The sequence below is a fragment of the Atractosteus spatula genome, chromosome 1 (genome assembly GCF_055471065.1).
Source record: "Atractosteus spatula isolate fAtrSpa1 chromosome 1, fAtrSpa1.hap1, whole genome shotgun sequence".
In the NCBI taxonomy this organism is placed as follows: Eukaryota; Metazoa; Chordata; class Actinopteri; order Semionotiformes; family Lepisosteidae; genus Atractosteus; species Atractosteus spatula.
The window spans coordinates 64,251,503-64,274,965 of record NC_142706.1 but is presented as its reverse complement, the minus strand read 5'-3'; the positions used below and the strand labels follow the sequence as shown (position 1 = coordinate 64,274,965).

At 48.6% G+C, this 23,463-nt stretch overlaps 1 protein-coding gene across 1 annotated transcript; it reads right to left on the bottom strand.

Annotated features, from left to right (window-relative positions):
* Positions 1 to 669: 669 nt before the first annotated feature.
* Positions 670 to 23,055, bottom strand: pan2 (poly(A) specific ribonuclease subunit PAN2). The gene is made up of 26 exons (XM_088916329.1): positions 22,982 to 23,055; positions 20,772 to 21,072; positions 19,559 to 19,728; positions 18,840 to 18,960; positions 18,318 to 18,395; positions 17,670 to 17,937; positions 16,319 to 16,664; positions 15,743 to 15,839; positions 14,655 to 14,774; positions 13,962 to 14,081; positions 13,127 to 13,255; positions 12,435 to 12,634; positions 11,814 to 11,962; positions 10,676 to 10,782; positions 9,495 to 9,593; positions 8,784 to 8,857; positions 7,518 to 7,659; positions 6,886 to 7,023; positions 6,301 to 6,360; positions 5,514 to 5,604; positions 5,016 to 5,173; positions 4,304 to 4,447; positions 3,547 to 3,726; positions 2,989 to 3,082; positions 2,217 to 2,417; positions 670 to 1,364 (listed from the first exon to the last, which is right to left on the bottom strand). The coding sequence occupies exons 2-26, from the start codon at positions 21,057 to 21,059 to the stop codon at positions 1,330 to 1,332; spliced, it is 3,609 nt and encodes a 1,202-aa protein (XP_088772455.1). The 5' UTR covers positions 21,060 to 21,072; positions 22,982 to 23,055; the 3' UTR covers positions 670 to 1,329.
* Between the last annotated feature and the right edge of the window lie 408 nt (positions 23,056 to 23,463).

The window sequence follows — 23,463 nt, the reverse complement described above, 5'->3', positions numbered from 1 at the left end:
ATAGCCCCACATTCTAAAGTGAAAGACTTGTTTTTTTAAGAAAAGCTTAGGTTGAAATTTATGTAGCAAAGCAATAGGTTTGTGCAGTAGCGTGTACCAGGACATTTTAATCCCCTTTTAATGTAATCCATGTTTGAAGATAGCATGTTTGAGTGCACAAAGCCTCAAGCCTAAGGGCAAAAGGGCTAGACGTATTTTGGGGAACAAAACTGGACTTTCTCCTCATTCCTCAAATTGGTAGGGAGCCTGGTATTCAACAGAGGTGGACAGCAATTCAGATAAGGGCTTCATTTAACCACAACGATTCTAGAGGAGATGCATGTGCTAGCCTGCATTGCTTCGCCGCATGCAAAGAGCCCAGGGGCTTTGCAAGCTGCTTTGAATGGAAAGGGAGGCTATGCAAAGAGACAGGAAGTCTGTGCCTGAGGCAGTTGCAGCCACAGGTTGCAAAACTTACCATCTTACACAGAGCCTCTCGGGGGGCAGTTCTCCTCAAACTGGGCCACTCACACTGCTCCGTCCTCCAACCGTCACACCAGCCGCCACAAGCAACATCTGCCGTACACAGCGCCTTGGATTCCACGGCAGCGAGGGAGAGCCAGTGCAGTTTGGCAGCAATAAGACAGCATTCATGGTCGAAGGTGTAATTAACGATAACCACCCAAGAAATACAAAACTTTATTTATTACTTTACAAAAGAATACGGTAAAACCGGAAACAACTAAATGTTCAAATACAAAATGTTTTGTAGCAAAAAACGATCTGTACAAGTGCAGTACACCAGTCTGACAGGCCATCTTAAGTGCTGATGGGTGGACAACAGGGATCACTTGTCTTAATACTGGCCTTCCTTCCCCTGCCGCTCTGGAGGGCCCCTTCCTCCTCTTCTTCTTCTTTAACAGGCTGTCCAAGCTCTTACAACACCTGTTTTCTCAACCCACTTCCCACTTCTGTCCTTAGTTTCAGAAATATGCAGCTATGGGTGCCAGACTCTAGTGAGATTCAGCAAAGATGCAGGTCCATTACTTTATTTCACCAGCTGCTGTTCTCCAGCAGAACCAGCAGCTCAATGACCTGACAGGCTGCCCGGTAGCAGTGCAGGCACAGGCTGACCTGCTTTTAAAAAAGGAACCGAATTCACACATGGAGTGAAATCCTGTGTGGGGAATCGTCCTCACATAACTCTTAATTCTCTGGAAATGTGAAATCAAAACAAAAAAAAAATTGGGGGGGGTGGGGGGGGGGAATAATGAACTGGGAAGATAAGATTAAAATCTCCCCCTTTTTTTTAGAACAAAACCTGACCTCTTTTTAGATACCCCGGTCTTCTCACAGTCCCATCACTGAGGGGAACACGGCTGCACCTGCAGGAAAGAGAACAGCAAGTCACAGCATGTGATGGTTGTGTCTGCAGGACCCAGCATGCTCATGTACATGCCCATATGACCAGGCCACTTCATGTTTCACATTTGGCATCACAGATTTATTCTGTTTTATGAACAGCCAGATCTGAGAGAGCCACTCTTCGCCAATCTAGCTTTCCCACTGTGACACCCACAGGCTTTTCCATGGGCCCTGCTACCTTTCATACAGAGACTCCCACAGTGCCCTCAGCAGAGTTGGCATTGCCAGGGGCACTGCTGGATCTCTCATCTAACACCCGGCCTGTTCCCAGGCGCCTGGCAAGCTGAAGACACCACCGAGGCCAGGTCGTTCAGGGAACTGTGTGTGTGAGATGGTGCTCTGCACAGACACTCAGAACACATGGAAGGCAGCCAGCTTTAAAAAAAGTATGATCTTTCATATTCCATATGCCGCAGGAGAAAGCTTTTGCGGGTATTTTTTGCAGCTGAGCAAACACACAACACAGATAAAAACAAGACTCTACTGGATAATATAAAGCTCATAAGGATCTGACTGCACTGACCAACTATGAAAAATTGAGCTGAAGCCGAGTCAGGGGGTATGATGGCTGGCGGTTAGCTCCATTCCCTCACAGCATGTATCCTGGGTTTGATGACAAACTAAGACACATCATTCTGTGTGGAGTTTGCATGTTTCCCCCACGTGTGCGGTTGTGCCCCTGGTACTCCCATTTCCTCCCGCAGAGTGGGGCCCCGCGTGGTGCTCCCGTACCTCACCTCAGCCCTTTAAGGGTCAAGTGGTTATTGACCCGGGGGTCAAGCCCGGGCGAGAGTGAAACCAGCAGGCCTTACTTTTGGGGCTGCCCTGGCCGTCTCCCCCGTCACAGTCGGGCACTTTCCAGTCCAGCTTGCGGCCCTTCTCGTACAGGCCCTTCAGCACCTTGCGGAAGTCCTCGGGGCCCCTGCCGCTCAGCTCCAGGTACTTCCTGTACAGCTGCAGGGCGGTGCGCGCGTCCTCGATGCTGTCGTGCGTCTCGCTCTGGATCTTCAGGTCTGCAGGGAGGACAGCATCGAGAGTCTCAGCCCTGCCCAGCCTCTCACGGCTTTTACTTGCCAGTACAGTGAAACTCGAGCTGCAGGCTGAGCTCCTGCAGTCCGCATCCTTCTGGTGGCACAGGAGTCTAGGCTAAGACATCGATCAGTTAACTGCAGTGGCGCAGGGGATGCACACCTTGAGTTAGCCAGGACAGGACAGAGACTTAGCCCTGTGACTCGACTGGCACCTGCGAGACCGCAGTAGTGTCAAAGAGCTGCAGCACTCCTCCGGCTGATGCCATCTGTACTGGGGGCACTTCAGGGCTTGCAGCATGAGCAGGAAACGGGAAGCACAAGACTCTGATGCATGCACATGCTCTTTAAGGCTGGTTCATTCATGTAACGAGTCAAATTAACTAAACATTTCCAAATTAGAATGAAAGGGGTATAAGGAAAAATAACCAGCAGCAACACATAACCATCAACATGACCAACCTGACTGGTATTCCTCCCTAAGAAATCAAATCAAAACGGTGCCAACAGAAACAAAACACAGACAAGACACTGAAGGTAAGAGACGCTGACTGACCCAGGAAGTACCAGGCGAGGAAGCGCAAGGAGATCATTCTCTTCCGGGGCATGTGGAACAGGTACACCGTGTCGATCACCTGGTCCTTCAGCACCTGAGCCATCACAGGGAGCACACTCAAGTTAGTACCGCCCCCACAGATAAAGGTGTCTGATAGATCATTTTTTTTATTCTTTGTAATCATTAATAAGGTTATCAGTAATATTTTATTCAGGGCAGGGAAGGTAATCAAGAATAACATCTGAAAATCACACACTACACTAAACCCCGAGTCACATGTTACACTAAACATGTGAAACTCACGTGCTTTATGTGACCAGGAAGAGATAAAAATCAAACAATTTATGACGGTGTCAGCAACCCTCTCGAGGACATGCTCTCCTGCAGACAAGACACACACACTACTGCTTCCCTTAGGGTGTCCAGCACTCCAGACTGCTGGAATCTGGGAAGCAGCAGAAACTTTAGAAATGTCTGGACTTAGCCCACAGGGCGACGAGAGCCTGGTTTGCACTGTCTGAAGCAGATGAGCCCCCCACCCCACCCCCCCCAGCTCACCAGCAGGTTGATGACCCGGAAGTCCTTCTGCAGCCCGTGGCCCACGAAGCGCACTCCCGTGTCGATGAGGAAGCGCAGTTTGAGGTAGGTGGACTTGAGCGTGGTCAGGTGTTTGGAAGAGATCTTGGCATCCAGATCACCTGGTTTGATACCAGAGTACTGAGTCAGGTAATCCACCACCTGCCAACAGACAGAGACACGGGAATAAGGACTGCCCACTGTACACTAATATCCTGTTATTCCCAGAAATTTCACAATAACCCTTGTTAACTCGGATAAAGAAACAGCCCAGATCTAACTAGCGTCTCTGAATTGCCCTGCCTGCCAGAGGCCCTTACCGATCTTAACTAAAGAGCCCTAGGCTGTTTCAGTTTTTGTGGGGACACCCCAGTGACTTACAATAAACAACACAAGTAAAAATTTGACTAGGAAGCCATTTGTTTACATTTTTCACCTAGAACATTTGATAATCAAAGCTTGTTGAATCAAGGATGACAAGTGTTTCATTAAAAAAGTAAATCAGTTTCCATGACATGAAGGCAGTTTCCAACACCCAGAACATCTTCCTGTTTTCCATTGTAAAGCATCTGAACTGAACTTCTGTCTGGGCTGATGAGAAACTCAAAAGAGGTGGAAAATATAAAAGACGGTTTAGTCACTTTAAAGAAAAAAAATCAAAAGCCCAGGGTCGCGTTCGCAGAAGGGCCGATTTCTCCAGCTCGGTCTTGAGCACGGATCCCCCTCGCTGCGCACGAACCTGCTCCTGCGTGGAGATGTAGTCATCTATGAAGGGGACGCCCTCGTTGGGGCCCTGACCCCTGACACAGGTGATCCTGGCCACGGACATCTGGCTGGGCTTGATGGTGGACTTGGTGCCATCGCTGCGTAGTTCCGCCTCCTCCTGCACACACACAGCACAGCGCGGTCAGGCCACGCGGTCAGGCCACGCGGTCAGGCCACGCGGTCAGACACCCGAGGCCTCGTCCCAGCAGACGCGCAGGTGATTAAGTCGTGATGGAAATAAGATTCCTCAACAAACAGCAACCGACGGCTAACTCTTAATACATAAGCACACAGACGGTGCTTTCTATTGGCAAATTGTTTCTTTAGATTGAGTAATTAGTGTACAGATTGAGTGAGTAACATCCACACATCTAAGAGACAGTTAAGATTCCCTTCTTCTTGGGTTAGAAGGCTGATTTCTTTGAATTTTAAAACGTTTGTCACAACTATTTTGAGCAAAACTGTACTCCAGACTATGTGGACTTAAAATATTGCTTTTCCCTGGTTTATCACTGAGTCTACTGCATATTCATTCAATATGGTACTTCAACACCAACAATCCAGCCAAAAGATTGTTCTGTCTCTTGTTTTTTCTCTAGTGTTCCATAGGGTTACCATCAAACCTATAACTCAGCCTCATTATCACACATGCACCTCTCTTAACACAGCTACAAATACACACTGACCTGGTTGAGGGTGACAAACTCAGCATCCAGCCCCACCAGGTCCCCTGCCTGGGGCATCTCACTGACCATCAGGGGGATGAAGGTGGCATGGCTTTTCCTCTGCTTCCTGGCCAGAGACGCCTCTGCCAGCAGCACGCTGGCCTCGATGGGGTTCTTAACTGAACACAGAGACCACAACACAGATTAGTGGCTCTAACTGATGTTGAGGTCAGTGTTCACATGGGTGTCGGAGACGGAGACATTAGGAAGACGAATGGAACTAAGAAATACCGGAGCGCATAAATCATGAACACAGGCAGGGAGACCAACACTAAGCGAGACAGAGAGATGCACAGCATATACAGGTATTAATGCTTGATGCCCCTACATACAAATAATTGAGTTCTTGAGCATTCCCTGCTGTATCTTGTGCAAGACCTACTGTCTCAGACAGGGGTCAGCAGTGTGTGCAGCCCAGCTGTACTGATCCCAGAGGCAAATGAACCCCAGGCGTCTTACTGCGCAGGTCGTGTTTGGTGTGGTAGCTCCTCTTGGCGTAGTACAGGATGGCCGGCACCTTCCAGTTCATGTCAAACTGGGCTGCTTCCGCCTGGTGGACAAAAACCATCAGCAGCATCAACAGGCGCTCTGCCTTCACAGTCACTCATCCAGAGCGGCTGCAGCTCAGGCCTGCTAGAGCCAGTGACTGCAAAGAGGACGCGAGAACGGGACCAAAAAATCATCAGGCTCTACGTTAAAATAATGAACGGAATATCACAACCTAGTAACCCACCACTGCAAAAACAATATGAAGAAGCACTATTCAACACCACTGCAAATTCCCTTTATTGCAAGTAAGGGCTAGCTGGAGGCTCACCCTAACGGTGGTAGTCAAAAGGACCCTAGATATTTTTTCATAAGGCTCCCCACCTCCCTACTACACTCACCACAGTTTCCCTGTACTGGCCAGTAGCCTGCAAAACTCTCAAAGGACATCTGCGATGTCTGCTGATGCCTTCAGACTTGCAGTTGTACAGAACGTGACTTTCTGCTTGGCAGATGCAAACATTAAGATACAGCAGTGAAACTGTTCCTGCTCGGGGGGATCAGAGATTTCTTCCCCTTCAAACGAAGCACCATAACTTAGACCTTGTGCTCAAGTCTCCTGTGCAGCAATGTGACTTCAAGCTGGAGCAGCAGACCACAGGGCAGGGGAACAACACTGATGGGGGTCCCATGCATCCTGGGGCTCCTGAGGGTCCCACTGGACCCGCCCACCTGGAAAGCCCAGTACCCCTGCCCTTACCTTGTTAATGGGCTCGATCAGGAAGTCGTTGAAGAGGTACCACTGCTGGTGTGTCACCCCCTGAAACCACAGGATGGGGGTTTAAAAATAACAGTGAAGGCAGAGGAAAACCCAGAGTGAATGAATCCCAACCCCCCCACAAAATACTGAGTGAATATTTTTACTGAGCAGAAAACAAGGTGAAACAAATAGATTGATTTGCTATGGTGCCGGCACCTGTTCCCAGCTTGTTCTTTAATAATGATAGCAGAGCTAAGTGAAAGATTACATCCTGAACTCACACGCTTCTTATCTAGGACATGTGAAAGACGTCTCTTGGTCGTTGATTACAATCCGCAAACAGCAGATCTCTCCCTCTCAGCTTGTCTCGTACCCCCCCCCCCCTTTCAGAAGATAAAGCAGATCTTTGTTTTTTGTGGCCTTTCTCCACAGAGGAAGCACTGCCTTCCTCTGGCTGCACTGTTTCACCCTCAATCTCTCTAAAATAAGTCCCCAGCTCAATCTTTCTCCTCCAACCCGTCTGCCCGCCCCCCACGGACTCCCCGGGCTCTCTCAGAACCCCCTGCCCTCTCTCGAGCCTCTCACCTCTTTCCTCTGATGATAGGTCTCTCCCACTTTGATGTGTGCCACCAGGTTGCCACCAGTCCGGGCATCCAGGATGTGCGACACCGTGACCATCAAATCGTAGATGACGGCCCCCTCTGCCTCCTCTTCAGAGCTGAGCTGGGGAGCAACACAAAGCACATGTGTGCGTCACACAGCTGTGGCACAGCCATGAGCGAGCAACTATTCAGGCATGGCATGATCTGCAGATGCGACACTGCGACCACCCACTCAACCCTCTGGAAAAGCCACGGAGCAAAACCCCTTCGACCCGCCTGGGTTGTCTCAGGTAGTGCTGGACCTGGGCCGCTATCTGCGTAGAGTTTGTATGTTCTCCCCATGTTTGCATGGGTTTCCTCCCACAGTCCAAAGACAAACTAGTCATATTGGGTTAACTGCTTTGTGGGAAAACGAGCCCTTGTGAGTGTCTGTTTATGTCTGTCTGCTCTGTGATGGACTGGTGTACCATCCAGGGTGTACCCTGCCTTGTGCCCATTGCTTGCTGGGATAGACTCCAGTTGCCCCATGACCCTGAATTGGGAGAAGCGGTTAGGAAACGGATACATGAAAGGATGGATGGATGGATGGATGGTTTCCTGTCTCTGTTCCTTCACCTCCTCATTCTCGCTCCAGCTGTGCACCTCCAGGCCCTTCGTCTTGCTGATGGTCATCTTGATGCTCAGGGGGATCCACACGCGGCGCAGGTCCTCCAGGCTGGAGTCAAAGGTCAGACCCTCTGCGCTGCACAGCTCCTCCCTGCAAGAGGCAGCAGAACACCGCTCATCATGCAAGAGAAGTGTAAACAGTCTGCTCCCACCAGGCTCCGTCACCTTGGGTAACGAATGATACACGAACGTGTACTGTAAATTAAAGACTAGCTGCTAATTGTTCTTATTTGAACTTTTTCCTACCGCCTGATTTTCTATTACTTTGCAAACTGATAACTGGGACTGACTGTGCACGAGACACTGAGAAAAGCTCGTGCAGAAACGCTTGCGGGCAGTGTAATGGGGCGAGCGAAAACATCCAAGTATAGCAAAAGTTCCTTAAAAAGATGGTTGATTTGTTGTAAGAGAATCTCTTTCGTTCAATGGCATCTGTCAAATAAATAATGTACCCAGGCTCACAACACTGTAGCCAGTCTGAAAGGCACAACAGTGCCTCTCCTTTCTGCAGTAAAAGAAATGCAGTATGGGGAAGCAGCTCCCCATGAACTTTTATCGCAGCACCATAGAAAGTGTCCTCACTAGTGGTATCACTGTGTGGTACAGCAGTACTACAATGCATGACAGAGATGCACTGCAAAGGGTTGTGGCAATGGACAGAGGATAATAGGATGTGATTTACTATTGGCGAGACTCGCACCATCTACTGTCACAATAAAGCCCAATCCATCTTTCGTGATCCCAACCATCCCGGCCCACTAACTGCTTTCCCCCTGCACTCTGGTCAGCAGTACCGCACTATTAAAGCAGTGACCAGTAGGTTTGAGAACAGCTTCTACCCTACTGCTATATGCATCCTTAACAGCTAACTGCACTAGGCACTTTTTGCATGGTGTACCATGTTTTTTTTTCAGTTCTTCATATTTATTGTTCTCCAGAACATATTTATTGTTCTTATTGTATTATTGATTATGCTTGTAATGTACTGCCTGCATAGTGTGGTGTTGTCTGTTGTACTGCGTTGTCTGTGTATGGCCCGAGAGATCACCATGAATAAGAATTCCGATGTACATGTACATAAGGAAATAAACTCCTCTACTCTACTACTTCTCAGTAATGTACCCAGGCAGACGGCACGCATGCACAGAACACCGAGAGGCATTAGCATCCGAGAATGAACAAGCAAAGCCCTGTCCCCTCCCTCTGTGACCTCACCACTCTGTGGGGCTGGGCTCTGGCGGCTGTGGAGGCTCCATCTCCTCCTTCTTCACAGCTTTGTTGAAGGCATACTGTGGAAAGACAAGCACGCACTCTGATCCACGGCTGTATTCATTTATTCCTGTCGGATACAGCACTAGGGGGTGGCCAAGCCTGCTCCAGGAGTGACACTGTTGTAAAAGACTCTGAACAGAGTAATGGAACAAGTAAAGGTTTATTCCATGTTGAAAAGAGAAGAAAAGAAACAACGTTTTGGCTGTGTTTCACACCTGAAGAAGGCTCCTTAGCCAAAATGTTGCGTTTCTTTTCTTCTCTTTTGAGCATAGAATAAATCTTTTCTTGTTCCTTTGCGGCTGATGCAGCTCCCTACTTGAACTTATATAGAGTAATGATTTATACAGTAAATTAATTGGTTCAATTAAGTCATGATTGGCCAGCTGGGGTCCTTGTGAGCTTAGGGTGTTGGTATTACCCTTGCAAATGAACTTGCCCTTCAAAAGACTGATGATCATTGAACTACTTCACTGCACGAATCCCCTGCTGGGCTGTGGCACCCCAGGACCAGGACTGGCCACCTCTGCCATACACTGTGCGATGTCATTTCCAGCAGCAGTGAGAGGAAGGGTCTGGGTTCTACAGGACTGCAGGATTGAAGAGCCTCCTGGATGGGGATCAGGACGAAGGGCTGAAATACATCCTCGCCCTCACCTCAGCCTGGGCTTTCCAGAACTCTGCCTCTTTGGCGCTGTTCACCTCGCAGTTAATGACCAGCACGTCCGGCAGGCAGCGGATATTGCGCGTCTGGACCTGTGAAGAAACCAAACAGGTCGGCTTCAGGCTGTTCATTCCAGACAGACCGCACAAAAACTGCAAATCCCGCTCTCTCATTTGACTCCCTATGTAAGGTTACATGACAAACCAAATTGTCCATTTGCATCTCTAGCCATGCTCTCCCGTCATGCGCATTTCAGTCTCTCCCACAGGCCCCGCCATGAGTGCTGGCTTTCAGGCAGAGGGGTCAGTTTCAAAGACCACCGGTTTCATTCTTCATCAACATGTGTAGCTCACCCCACTGCAGTAGCTGTGCCAAGTCACTACTGCTACAGACTGGGTGTGGCGTCCTGGTGCAGCCTTGTGATGGATCCCTCTGGCAGGAGGTCACGGACTAGGAGCCTAGTTACTGGCCTAGTCCAGAGAGCCTTGCAGCACATAAAGCTGAGAAGCTAAGCAAGACTGCACTCAGGAAGTTCTGAGAAGGGAGAACTTGTAAGGAAAACCAGGTTGCCGGTGGACAAGTAGGTGGCGCTCTTCCCCCTGGAGCAGATATTCCAGTGCCCCAGTATGGCGACAGTGAACACTGAGCGATATGGAATGGCTGAATTACCATTTATGGATACATATGCCAGATATTTTTTTGTGAAAGGCCATTTTTCACATACCGAGAAAAACATGGAAAATCCAAACACATTAGAGGCGATTTACTGTAAACTGAGGATTAGACAAGCTATGACTGCAGATAAAGCCGACCCGTCAGATGAACTTGTCAAATCTCTCGCTCAAGAGGTTGGCACGTCTGAGTGGTTCCAGCTCAAATGAGAATGTGGGGCACTGGGGGAACATGGGTCCCCTTTTATTATTCAAACCTAGTTCAATTAGTTAATTTGCTCCTTTTGCAGGCTGCCCTTCATTATGTTAACATAGTCCCCACAGGAAGAACAAAACAATAGCAAAGCCTGGTGATGCGTTTTTAATACAGGGGTAAATGCTAGCAAAACAAAAGTCAACTAATCACAGCTGTGTGAGAGAAACAGCAAACGGGTGTGTTGCTGGTGAGGGCAGAGGAGCCCAAGAAGGCAGTAGAAAAGTGGAGCTCGGGGGGCGACACTCACCGTGGGCTGGTACTTCTCACAGTTCTCGCACCACGCCTGCGTGCTCTGGCCCAGGCAGATGCTCCTCTTCAGGATCTCCGTGAAGTCGTACTCCTTGATCGTCTTGTCTGGAAATAAGAGAAGAGAAACTACTTTGTTTAGGCTGTTGGGGAGTGCGGGTTTTCATTTGGAATTAATTGGATGTGGAGCAGGTTCCTTTTATCCAGAATAAGGTAGAGAGAAACGAGGAGTTTCACCCACTGGCTTCCTGGTGCAAAGCCCCTTGCCTTGTGTTTGGACTAGACAGACTTAATGATTGGCTTCCCCAAGGAAGACTCTAAATTAATTTTGCTCCTGTTTAAGATTTGCTCCCCTTTTTATAACTGTGAGTAACGTCATATTTTTCACAGCTGAGCTTTAAGCGAAAACAATACAGATGTTGTCATCTGTAATATAACACTTGCAGTCTTTTCCAGCTGCTTTCAGAAGAAAAACCTGTTCCCTGTTTTGTTAACAGTTAAGTCTTTAACTGAACTGTACATTTTCTATGAAGGTCAAATCAAAGAGTGTCCAGCTTCCCTGGAACGGCCCTTATACAGACCTCTGTAACCTACAGGACTTTCCTTTCCAATCCGACATCTCCGTCTTCCATTTTCAGCTAACATACTTTGGAATTGGCCGCAACACACAAAGAGAGCGAAGTGATGTGCGTTTACTCCTCCGACACACCCGGAGGCCGAGAGATCAGTCCTTCAGCAAGACAGAGCTCGACAGCGCAGACCAGCGCAGACCAGCGCAGACCAGCGCAGACTGGAGGGGCAGCACGTCCTTCACCTACGTGACTGCAGGCGACTGGGCTCAAGAGCTGCTGCCTTCCAGGAGCCCTGGCCGACCCGAGCCCAGCCCTCCCCCGCACAGCTCGGGGATCCCGGCCACGCTGAGCTCACGCCGCTGGCTGGATCCAGAGCCGCCAACCCCAGGCGGCAGGCTCCAGCCTGCGGTCAGGGCAAGCGGCTGTCCCGGAAGGGAGTGGCCAGCGCCCCCTATTTGTTTAACGAAAGCAGCCCCTCTGCGAGTGGGCGTGTATGTGCGTGCCTGCTGGTGTCGAGCGGCCGGGCGGATGCAGGGCTCAGCCTGGGCCAGCGGGGGGCGCACTCACCGAGGGAGCTGTTCTCCGGGTAGTGCATGGTGAAGAGCAGCGTCAGCGCGGAGCGCACTGTCTCTTTCCCGCAGCGGCACATGCTGCTGTTCTCCACCTCACAGCCGAACAGCCTCCCGACCACAGACTCTCCCGTGGACCCGAAGGCACTGCGGACACAGGACAGCACAGGGCGAGATGGAACCGCCCCTCACTGCGCGGGGAGAGTCGCTCGCAGTTCAACAGGCTGCAGGACACACGACTGCTTGGGGAAGCAGGACAGCCAACATCTAACATGGTTAGATATCCTCCACTGCAGTGGATCCAATATTTTAATTTCAGGTCTAGATATCTTCTTTAGGATAATATATATATCAAATACCTAGAACCGAGTGCAAGTCTAACAGGGTGAGGTCAGCAGACCTGAAATGGATTAAACTACTACGTAATCAAAGTCTTCTCTGCTAGCCTGTTGTGTATATTTAGCATTCTTAAATACCACAGAACTTTAACACTGCATCTGTTGATGCAGATTTATTCAAAGTGAGGTAGGAGGTGAACGTTCTGGTCCTACTGAGGCTTGGCTGACTTTTGAAGTTAATGCCATCCCAATTTAAAATCATGCCCACATGATGACCACACCTGTTGCCAGCCCCACGGTAGGCCTGCGGTCCCTCCTGCTCCTGTGTCTCCTGGTGCAGCTGGGTGAGGATGAAGCGGTTCCAGCTCTGGATGAGGCGGCCCAGCTTGGACTTGCCCGTCTGCTCGTCGGAATCAGCCAGGATCAGCCCAAGGGCAGAGGCCTCTGGGATAGTCCGGAATGCACGCAGGAAGTTACTGGCCTGGGAGGGACAGGGACACAGGAAATAACAAGTGCCTACCTCTGGTACCCCTCCTCCCATGATCAGCCTACAGTTTTCAAACAACACCTGACATGAACACATTCAAGAACATGGCCGTTGGCACTCACTGGGTGGAAGAGAAAGCTACTATTACCTGCAAGCACATATGGAAAACAGGAGTTTAAAGTTCATACACTAAAAAAAAACAGAAGGAAACAGTTTAGATTCCCGTGGGGACTCTTAACATGGCATCCAGATGCTTGTAAACTAATGTTAAAAGCATAAGAAATGCTTGCAAAGAGGAGGAAGCCAACTGGACCATCTAACTCATGTGGTTTCTAGTAGCTAATGACCCAAGGATGTCAACCAGATGTTTTGTGAAGCGTCCCAGTGAATCATCTTCAACGTCTTTGTGTTTTATTCCAGACAACTACCATGCTGTTTTTTTTTTAAATTAGAGCCACCCCTTTTCACCCCTGGGGTCCCCGTTACCTGGCAGGGGTCCCCACGGGACAGGTCCAGCATGTGGAAGAGGAAGCCCAACTCGCAGGCCAGGCAGAACTCCTTCTGACACAGGTGATTCTGCACCAGACAGCGGACTGGCTCCAGGAAGTACAGCACCTGGAGGCCCGAGACAAGACTGAATCTTACACACACACACACACACCCAGGGCCCGAGTCTCAGGTTTTGCTGTGGAAATCAGGCAGGTTTCAGGGATCTGAGCATATAAAAACTAAGAGGTACAGAAGACTGTTTTGCAGAGGTTTAGCAAGAGTACAGAAAAGGTTTGAGAGAAGCCCCCCATCACTGCTGCTGCCCTCTAACCAATCTCCCCAGACAGCTACACACCATGAAAATGTATTAGCCCATGTGTAGACCAACACGTCTCTGATTAGATGACTAGAGGTCTACTACATCTGACATCTGGTGGCAGGTTTGCTGTAACTACTCGTACTACACATTCACCTCCTGCCACACCAAATTTAAAAAACCCTGAATCGTTTGCCATTTTTTAAAGAAAATGACCTTGATCAAAACAGGGCTCTTAACCACAAGACATCTGCAAGCCTTTACTCAGTGTCTCAAGCGTTTATCCCCTGTTCCACTCTGCTCCAGGTGTGTGAAAAGACCAGGTCTAGCACCTGTAATGATAGCTGCCTTGACAAATTAGGACTATAATGAAGCTGCTGACCAGCTAGAATCTTCAGTGGGGGTTACCCAGTCTTTTCCAAGTCTGTCATTATTATAGTCTCCACGATGTTACACAGATTTTTAATTTTACTGTGCAACAGTCTTATAATCCAAGGGTACCTCTGTAACTCTTACCTGAATCATGCAGTTGCAGTAGGCATTGGGGATGTGGGGCTCCAGCCCAGCAAACAAGGTCTTGTTGTAATGCTTGAAATCAAAGTCCTCCAGCCCCAGCTTGGAGTACTTAATGGTGACCTGGATAGCACAAACAGTAGAAAGCTTAACAAAATGGCATTAACATGCTTTTACACTGCATTTTTGTTTCTCAACTCCTGATGTGCTTCCCGTGAGGTTCAGTCATATATAAGCAGCAGAGAATGTGGGGAAGATCCGTTGGAATGGAAATCACGGTAACACAATGCTCTGAAGCCCATCAACATGAGCACATACCTTGTACAAGGAAAGACTAAACCACTCTTACAAAACCATCTATGAAGTACAGCCCAGATGCAGTGCCAAGACGCTGTTTGAGCTTAATGCTATATATTATTTGAAATCACTGTAATATTATACAAAGCCTTTTTTGTTTACTCATTTTTTGTTTACTCAGGTATTTGGGAACTACACTTTATTGTACTACAAAGGAACACACTAGAGATCTTCTCTTAGTAGCACTTGAAATGATCTCAATCTACCAGTTCGTAGACCGGTAAATCATCCTTATTGGTGCTTTTGAAACATTCAGCACCTGGTACGACTTACATGCAAGAGCCCAGCAGCTAAAAGAAACCTGGAATGTCTTAGAGTGCTATGCACCAGTGCTCGTACCTTCCTGTACTTCTTGGGCACCATGTAGAGATGAGGCTCCTCTTCTCGTCCAATGGGAGATTCGGGAACCTGGTTGTAGCCGTCATACTCCAGCTCCACTTCTTTGGTCTTGTAGGGAACCTGGAAGGCATAACAGAACAGTGACTGACCAGACAACATGCAGACAGACACATGACACTGCAAAGAGTATAGCAAGCAAGGTACAGAACAGGGATTCGCAAACTGGATCAAGCATACCCTTCTCTTCCTCACTTAAACAACTTGACCCTTAGCTGAACCAACCTGTAAATGATTTACACCACCTCAATGCTGTTCAGCAGCTGGGGTATTTCTATTGACTGATACAGCTTTACAAACTGCTCGTAATCTGTCACGTTATAGGATCAAATGATCATTAAAAAAGAAGAATCAATTCAACTTGATTCTTGATCTTTAATTATTAAACATCTTTAATTTTTCTCATCAGTTGCTCAATGAGGAGTACAATTAAGCAACTGAGAGCCAACAATGCAAACCCAAAAGACACTGGCATGGAGACCCCTGAATTAGAAAGTGAATTTGCAGAATTTAAGCTCTATATTCAGAAGTTATCAGAGTAGGCCAAGATAAAAGATAGGGAAGGTTTTTGAGTTGTTAGGGGTTAATATGAACACCGCTGTGCATCTATATAAATGGTTTACTAGAATTCTATAGAATCTCAAAGCATAGTAAATAGCAGAAAATCTATTAAACATGTATACCATCTAGTCTAAACTATTATGAAGGAAAGTACCATAAGAGGGTGCTCTTCCTCAGCTCTTAATAACCTCATTCTCTGCTTAACTGAACAATTTAACGCATTAACTTTCTCAGAGATTTTAACCTTGTCACGTTTAAATCACCAGTGGGCAGCCCGCCTCCCGGAGCTCTGCTGGTCTGGAGGTCTGACAGGGTCTCTAAATCACCACCTGCTTAGATCCCAGCAGCTAGAGCTCGAGACCACAGCTGAGGATCCATGCATTTGATCCAGCTCCCCTGCTGCTCTTACAGCACAGCCCTGAACTGAACGAGAAGAGCACCAGTAAGCGCTTGCACGTGAACAGCCCTGCCTGGTTGCGCAGTTTGGTCCGCGGATTGGGGGCGTAGCCGATGAACCCCACTGTCTTCATGGTGCGGAGAATTTCAGGGTCCACTGGGGGGGCTCGTCTGGTGGGAGGAGGCAGGAAGATGGACACATTACAATCTGATGATATTGTTAACTTACTAGTCTGTTTTGACTATTTATTACGCATTGCTGTCACCTCAGACAAAGTCGTGAATCAAACAAACACAATGATCACAGCAATGACCACTTCCTGTCTTCTTTCAATCAGGAACAGAAGTAAGATTCCCACTGCATCACGCAATTCGACTGATTTGAGGTTTTAGCGATTACAGACTCGTGAAAACTCCTCCTCAGGCAGTGACAAACAGATCCAAAAGCACAATAAAACATCCAGCATTTGGGTCTGTCTTTCAGAAAACTGTCTGCAGCTCCTAAGCCCTGCACTGCCATAAAGTGTCTCTTAGCAGTTGTCTCTTAGAGCAAACAGGTCTCTTCACCTGAGGCCCTGATAAGAACATGCATAGTGCTGGAGTCACTGTGAAACCCCTCTGGATGGCTTTTCGTGGGTTGGGGAACCTACCGTGGACTGGGGGCAGCCAGGGTGGTGGGCCAGTCCGACAGCAGGGGCTCGGCGCTGGTCAGTGGCATGGGGATGAGCGAGAGGGGCAGCAGATCGTGGCTCCAGTCGAGGTGATGGAGCGAGTCCACCATGCAGGGCAGGACGAAGTCCGTCTCACGGGAGTAGCCGTTGAAGGTGACCTCGGGGGCGTCGGACCACAGGTGCAGGCAACCGCCCGAGTCGCCGAAGGCCAGCGCCTGCTTGCTGGAGGACACGTCGAAGCTCATCAGCAGCTGGCCCACCGTGTTCACGTGGAAGATGTCCGCCAGGTTGGCCAGGCCGGTGGGCTCACAGAACTGGCACTGTCCTGCGCCAGGGAAGGGAGGCAGGTACTGAGGTGCCAAGCCATGCAAAGCCTTACAGGTGAGCATGAGGACTTTAAACTCGACACAAAACCTGACAGGAAGCCAGTGCAAGGGCTCCAGGACAGGAGTAATGTGATCACTTGCAATAGACATGGTCAGGATTCTAACTGCCAAATTCTGGACATAATGAAGTTTGTTCAGAATGGATTGAGACACCCTTAGCGAGCAGTGCGTTACAATATTCAATTAGCGAAAAAACGAAAGTGTTGACCAACAGTTAGTGACAACATAGAATGCAGTCTGGCGATATTTCTGAGGTGGAAGAATGATGTTTTCACGCTATGTTGCATGTGTGGGTCAAACACCAAGGCTGGAACAAATATTGCCCACAAGTTCTTCAAATTAGATTTAAACCACATGCACCATGATGGGGCATCGTAGAACGCGTAAAACACGTAGATGAACCTCTCTCCGGCACTACAAGCCAAGAGTGGTCAGCAGACTGCTCAGCATCACTTCTACACTTGGCTGAACACCCATGGAGACCTGAATTTCCTCAGAGGGTCACTCCACACGTTCCCTCTGACATACAGGGCAGGACAGGGGAGAGGCAACTCTAGGCACCGTGCTGGCGTCTCTCAGCAGCAACGCATTCTGACTGTAATGCTTGAGACAGACATCTGAACCACACCCAACTAAAAACTAGAATGTGATATTTTGTGAAGGCAGCAGGACACGTGGAACCAATATGTTATTCCATTGGGCGACCGTGTGACCTTTCGTACCAGTGCTACTTGCTAGTTTTTTTACTTTCAAATTTGACAAAGCACCAGGGAAGACCAGAAAAAATTGATCATAAACAAAAAATGGTGGGGTGAAACATCCAAGATGGCGATCACTTAAGATTTTTTACTTGACGATCACAAACAGGTCATGACATGAGGTTGTGCTTTCACGCACAGTAGAGGTAGAGGGAGTGCAGGTGTGTGCCGGGCGGGCGGTGGTACCTGTCTGGGAGATGATGGCCAGACGGGAGGTGTAGGTCGGGATGAAGCGCAGGAAGAGGGGGTCCACATGGACCTGCAGCGGGGTGATGGCCCTCATCATGCGCAGGTCGTACACCATCAGGAAGCGGTCGCAGGCCAGCCCGTTCATGCGGCTGGAGAAGCCGCAGGCTGCCAGCAAGTTGCCGTGGACATCGAAGTCCGATAAGCTCCCCGAGTAGGCATCGAACTCCTGCTCCATCTTGAACGTGCGCAGATCCCTCAGGGACACCTGCAAGGGGGAGGCGCATCAGCCCAAAGACGGGGCCCGATTTTGCCCCAGCTTTTCACAAAAAGATTTTATAAAGCGTGCTCACTGTGGAACAGGAAAACATTCCTACTAGTAATTCAAGCCAGCCAGTTGTCTACGCACGTTAATTGCGAACAATGATGGTAATGGCCAAACTCCTGCTGTTAACCAGATTGAAAATCCCAGGATTTGACTACAGCTGAGAAATAGAGCCTTACTATAACTCTCTTCAAGAGTTTAGCATGAATGGGTGCAAGTCCTTAACCCTTACCCTTCTATCTGCCAAGTCACATGTCCATTTCCAGTGCCTGCAGCAGGTCAGCAGGTAGGGCTGCAGAGCACACGTGGGGATCTCCCCTTACCTTTCCAGATGTGTGCCCACAGAAGAAGAAGCGATTGGACTGTCTCATGATGGCCACGCCTGGCACCTCCACTGTAAACTAGAGAAAAACAGCAGCCCTGAGCAGAGCTGGCAGCACACAGACACTAACACAGCCACAGGCCCCTAGCACCTCTGACCCTGGCCATTTTCAGGAGCTGAAGGAGAGATGATTGTTGTCCAGCTAGGATTGTGTACATGGTTTTGTCACAGTTAGAAATATTAAAGCTCTGTGACGGTGTAGAACACAGTCGATTTCTTGGGTAACTCACAAAAATCGAAGGGTAAACAAAAATAAAAACTACCAGAGTTCCTTATTAGCTTTGACATGTGGGTTACCAGCATGCCGAGCTGCAGGTGCTCAGTGGAGTGTGGGGTGTGTGTTTACTCTGTTTGAGTCACAGTCACTTGTGACACCTGGACAAGTGCAATCATGCCAGTATGCGAGTATGTCTTCTCACAGGCCACTGCGGTGGCATCAGAGCCATGTCTTGCCCGCTCTCACCCTCTGGGTCTCCTGCACAGTGTTGAGGTCCACTTCGGCCACGTAGTTCTGAAGCCCGCCCAGCAGTACCGTGTTGTTGTCAGTCAGCAGCAGGCTGTGCATGTCGGCACCCTCCTCCATCCTGAAACACACACCGCCTGCATTAGCCCATCAGCCTTCGCCAGCCGCAGCCTTCTAAGGAGCAGGCAAATACGAGCACGCTGCAAAAAATCACAAGACTCCTTTTTTAGCAAAACACACAGAGCGATCCTGGTCTGACCTCCATAATATCTCTTGGGGGCGGCATGGTGGCACAGTGGTTAGCACTGCTGCCTTGCAGCACCAGGTTCAATTCCTAGGGTGCTATCTGTGTGGAGTTTGTATGGTCTCCCCATGTGAGCACAGGCTTCCTCCTGGTGCTTCAGTTTCCTCCCACAGTCCAAAGACATGGTGGAAAATGAATTGGCTTCTGGGAAAATTGATCCTGGGGTGAGTGTGCATCTGTGATGGGACTGGTGTCCTCACCAGAGTGTACCCTGCCTTGCACCCGTTGCTTGCTGGGATAGGCTCGTGCTGCCCCACGACCCCGTACTGGGTAAAACGGATATAAAATGGACAGATGGTTATCTCTTTGCCATCAGTATGTACAGCTGTGTCGGTCTACACAGGTGAAGTCGGTGTGCACTGTCTCCCCTCTCCCAGTGAGCTGGAGTCAAGAACACGCGCGTCAGCGTACTCACGGGTAGTCGAACATGATGAGCCCCCCGCGGGTGAGACACTTGAGATTAATCTTGGAGAGGAAGAGCACGCCAGTCTCCAGGCTCTGGATGTGGCGGATGTCATCAGACGAATGCGCCTGGAAGGAGGAGTAGCGCCCCATGGTGGGGCCGAAGAAAGAGGTGGCATGGCCCTGGGGGAAGACACAGGAGGGGGCAGGGAGAGACAGGGACAGGGGTGAGGGGAGAGGGAGAGCAGTGTGGCACAGTCAGCAATGCTCTGAAGGCCCCAGCCCCAGCCGAGACTCCAACCAGCAGGCTCCAGCAGAGAGTTTACTACGGCTACAAAATCTGTCACACCTTTACCATGGGCTCCCTCTCCATTTACAAAGCAACCCCAATGCAATGTGTTCTCAGATTGTATTGATTCTGTTCCAGCATTCACTGTAGCGAATGTTTGGTAACCTGAACAGACACAATCACAACAACAGACTGAGCAGAATAGTGAAGGTGACCAGAAAAGTCATTTATTTGCAACAGCTACAGCTGGAAGACATCTATACCAAATAAATACTGTGGAAGGCCAGTATAATCACTCACAGTTAGGACCACCCGATGCACAGTGAATCCGAGTTCCTTCCATCAGGAAACCAGATTCAAATGCAACAGAACTGACTAATCTTTTATTCCCACGGCTATTAATCTGCTTAATCTGGACAACTGATTGTATATTTTACTTTCTGCTTATTTTTTTATCATGCATTTAACTTGTATCCATCTCGCACACCCACTTTCTTTGTTGATTTTTTTTTCTAAATAGGGAACAAAAGGCTTAGGCATGCATGTTTCTCACTGTTAAATGGATTCATGCTGTGTTAAATGTATCGTGTTCTGTCTTGTACCTGCCTGCAAAGCAACTTTACCATTTGGGACAATGAAGGAAGCAAGCAGGTGCTCCTACAGGTATGGCACATGACCTCACCAGGCTTTGGCAACAATTTGCTTTGCTTAACTGCAGCTGATGATTACGAAAGCTGCACAACTCCATGACAAGTCACATGTGCTACACAACACCTGATGGAGACCAAACTGTCAAGCGCAGACAGTTTCCTCTCGACATCGCCTTTCGGTTGTTGCTGCTGCGGGGCAACCTGCTACATCATGATAGAAGTCTGGGGCGCGCCACCCCGATATTGGTCTTGACACTGCTGGGGCGCCCAGCCAGCACTCGCCCTACCCGGTGGTTGCCCATCCACAGCAGCTCCTCCTGCAGGTCGAAGTGGGTGGCAGTGACTGGCACCCCGACCTCTGCCGCCACGCTGTGCAGCTCCGAGTACATGCCCTCCAGGAGGTGCACGGAGTCGGGCACGGGCACGGCCAGCCCCTCGGTGTCCAGCTCCACGCTCTGCAGCAGGGCGGGGTCCAGCCGCGGGTCCAGGGGAGGCTCCAGCCCGGCCTCCAGGCCGCCGTGCAGGGCGGGGGGGAAGTCGGCCAGGCTGGGGTCCAGCCCATCGAAGTTCATCATGGGAGCGGCTAGGCTGCACGGCATAAGGGGAGGAGGGTGGGGTGAGGCAGAGCGGCCGGAGCACTCTTGAGCAGGCAGCCCCAAGATATAAATCTGGGCTCCCCAATCCTGGTCCTGGGAACCCACACACCAGCTGGCTCTGTGTTCCAGCCAAGGCCTCAGTTCCACAATCAATTGCTTTAAAAATAATAATAATAATAGGACTCATCTGAACTGTTTGCTCCCAGCTCTTAAACAACATGTCAGAGCTTTCACCGTCGTATTCTGCAAGTGAAATAGAATCTCAAACTTGTGACTGGAAACAACAACACAAATATTCCAATGACGCCACTTCTCGGATCAAGAAAGGCTGCAGCGAGCTCATGCAGGTTGAACTGAGAAATTGAGTGGAATGAGAACCAGCAGGTGTGTGTGGCACCAGGACCAAGACTGGGAACCACTGATATAAACTGGGCTTTCTTATTTCATCAGGGTCCATACGAGCGGGTATAAACTACTGAACGCGGCTGCGCTGCCATGCTGAATGGGGGGGAACACTGACACCACGCAAACCCAAATTCCCAATCCTGTAGCAAATAATCCATGGAAAAAAACTTCATTTCTGACGTTTATGTTTAACTCCTTGGTTGCTCTTCAAACTTTCCTTCAGCTGATTCTGATACCTTGTTAAAACGCAACAAGGCGAGCTGAGCGTTGGTCTTTTCACACATGCTGATCACTCAGTGCACAGCTAGACAATTTAACCCAAGGGGATTTATAATAATCATTCCTTGTTCTTATATAGTGCTTTTCTGGACACTAGAAATGCATTATAGATAATGGGGACTCCCCTTCACCACTTGGATGATGTGACAGCAGCCTGAGTGCTCCAGTACACTCCCCACACAGCAGCTCTCAGTGGGGAGGAGAGCAGAGTGATGAAGCCAGTTCATAGATGGGAATTATTATGAGCCCATGATTGGTAAAGGCCAGGAGGAAATGTGACTAGGACACCAGGGTAACATCCCTGTTCTTTTCTAAAATTGGATTTTTAATGACCACAAAGAGTCAGGACCTTGGTTTTATATCTTATCAAAGGACAGCACCTTTTTACAGTATAGTGTCCCCATCACTAAACTGGGGCATTAGGACACAGACTGAAGGGTGAGCGCCCCCTACTGGTTCCACTAACGCCTCTTCCAGCAGCAATTTTAGCTTTGTTTTTGTGTGTGCATGGTGACGAATTTATTTTCGCCAGTTGTCACACGAGATACGGAGACAGATATGCTATTCAACGCAATGGAGATACACATAGGGTACAGAAAGCACAGGCAGTTTCAAATGATAAATTAATGCTAAAAACATCCCTTAGCTCGGGGGGCGATTAATACTTCACTAAATTGGGATCCGGTAAGGACTCACAAGCTGCTAATCAGCGCGTCAAAGAAGGTATGAAAAAAAACTCTGAAAACGAAAAGCCTTTACAAGCTCTACGTTATTTAATCAAGCACAATTTTGCAACGTTAACTAGCGCCATTAGTAAAACAATTACAAACGTCAGTTTAAACAGACGTGCCTCCCGTCTCTCCTGAATAGCCAATTACAGATGTCCGTCTCCGAAAACGGGCGCAATTTGAAAACTTCAAACTCGCAGAATGCACATCACCTCCAGAAGGGTATCGCCTATAACTCACAGGCACCCCGTTTACATTTGCACCTGGTTTCAACGGTTTTTGTTCTCAGTACTCAGTGAAAAAGTTTCTGTATTCCAAATTGAAATAATAATTTACAATACTCATTTGCTTTTCCACAAGTGGAACGAATAAGGATTGAAACTGAACTGTTTTCTAATGAAAGTGCAAATGAGGAATTAGACACTGTCTAAAAATACACATAAACGTGTGTAAAACAACAACAACAACAACAACATAACCTTCTCTTACCGTTTACAAATTTACGTTGAATTTCGAAAACCTACATGCCTCCCTCCCAAACAATAACACAAAATCACTTCCGGGGCAGCTCCGTCTCTTGATCCTGTCTCCAGAAAGACGTGCAATAGCGTTGAGCTCTTATTAGATTGACAGAATGTTCATCCAATGGCAAAAGAGATGCTGCCTGTCAATTTTAGGTTTACCAATTACATGCAGAATGTGGTGGGAACTGATCGATTGCTGCAGAATATTGTTTTAATTTGTCGTTGTTAACAACATATAATCTCATAAAATAGCTAACAGTATACAATATATCAAGATAAATTTCCAAAGTATTGGACGATAAAGTATTTATCTAAATATACAACTATCTCTATCAGCTACAAGCTGCTTATGGGCTCCTTTCTATAGTATTTATCATTGAGCACGTATTTTAATATTTCTATGAATAAAAGGTTGACATTTCATTCATGAGGAGTTGGTTTTAAAGA

What these genes read in the sequence shown, in the direction of transcription:
- pan2 (XM_088916329.1), bottom strand. Translation starts at nt 21,059, where the DNA reads ATGATGAACTTCGATGGGCTGGACCCCAGCCTGGCCGACTTCCCCCCC. An exon ending in CTGGCTGCCCCCAGTCCACG is followed by an intron (nt 15,840 to 16,318) that starts GTAGGTTCCCCA and finishes TCCTCCCACCAG; the next exon opens with ACGAGCCCCCCCAGTGGACC. An exon ending in AGTTTGTCACCCTCAACCAG is followed by an intron (nt 4,448 to 5,015) that starts GTCAGTGTGTAT and finishes GTGTGTGTGCAG; the next exon opens with GAGGAGGCGGAACTACGCAG.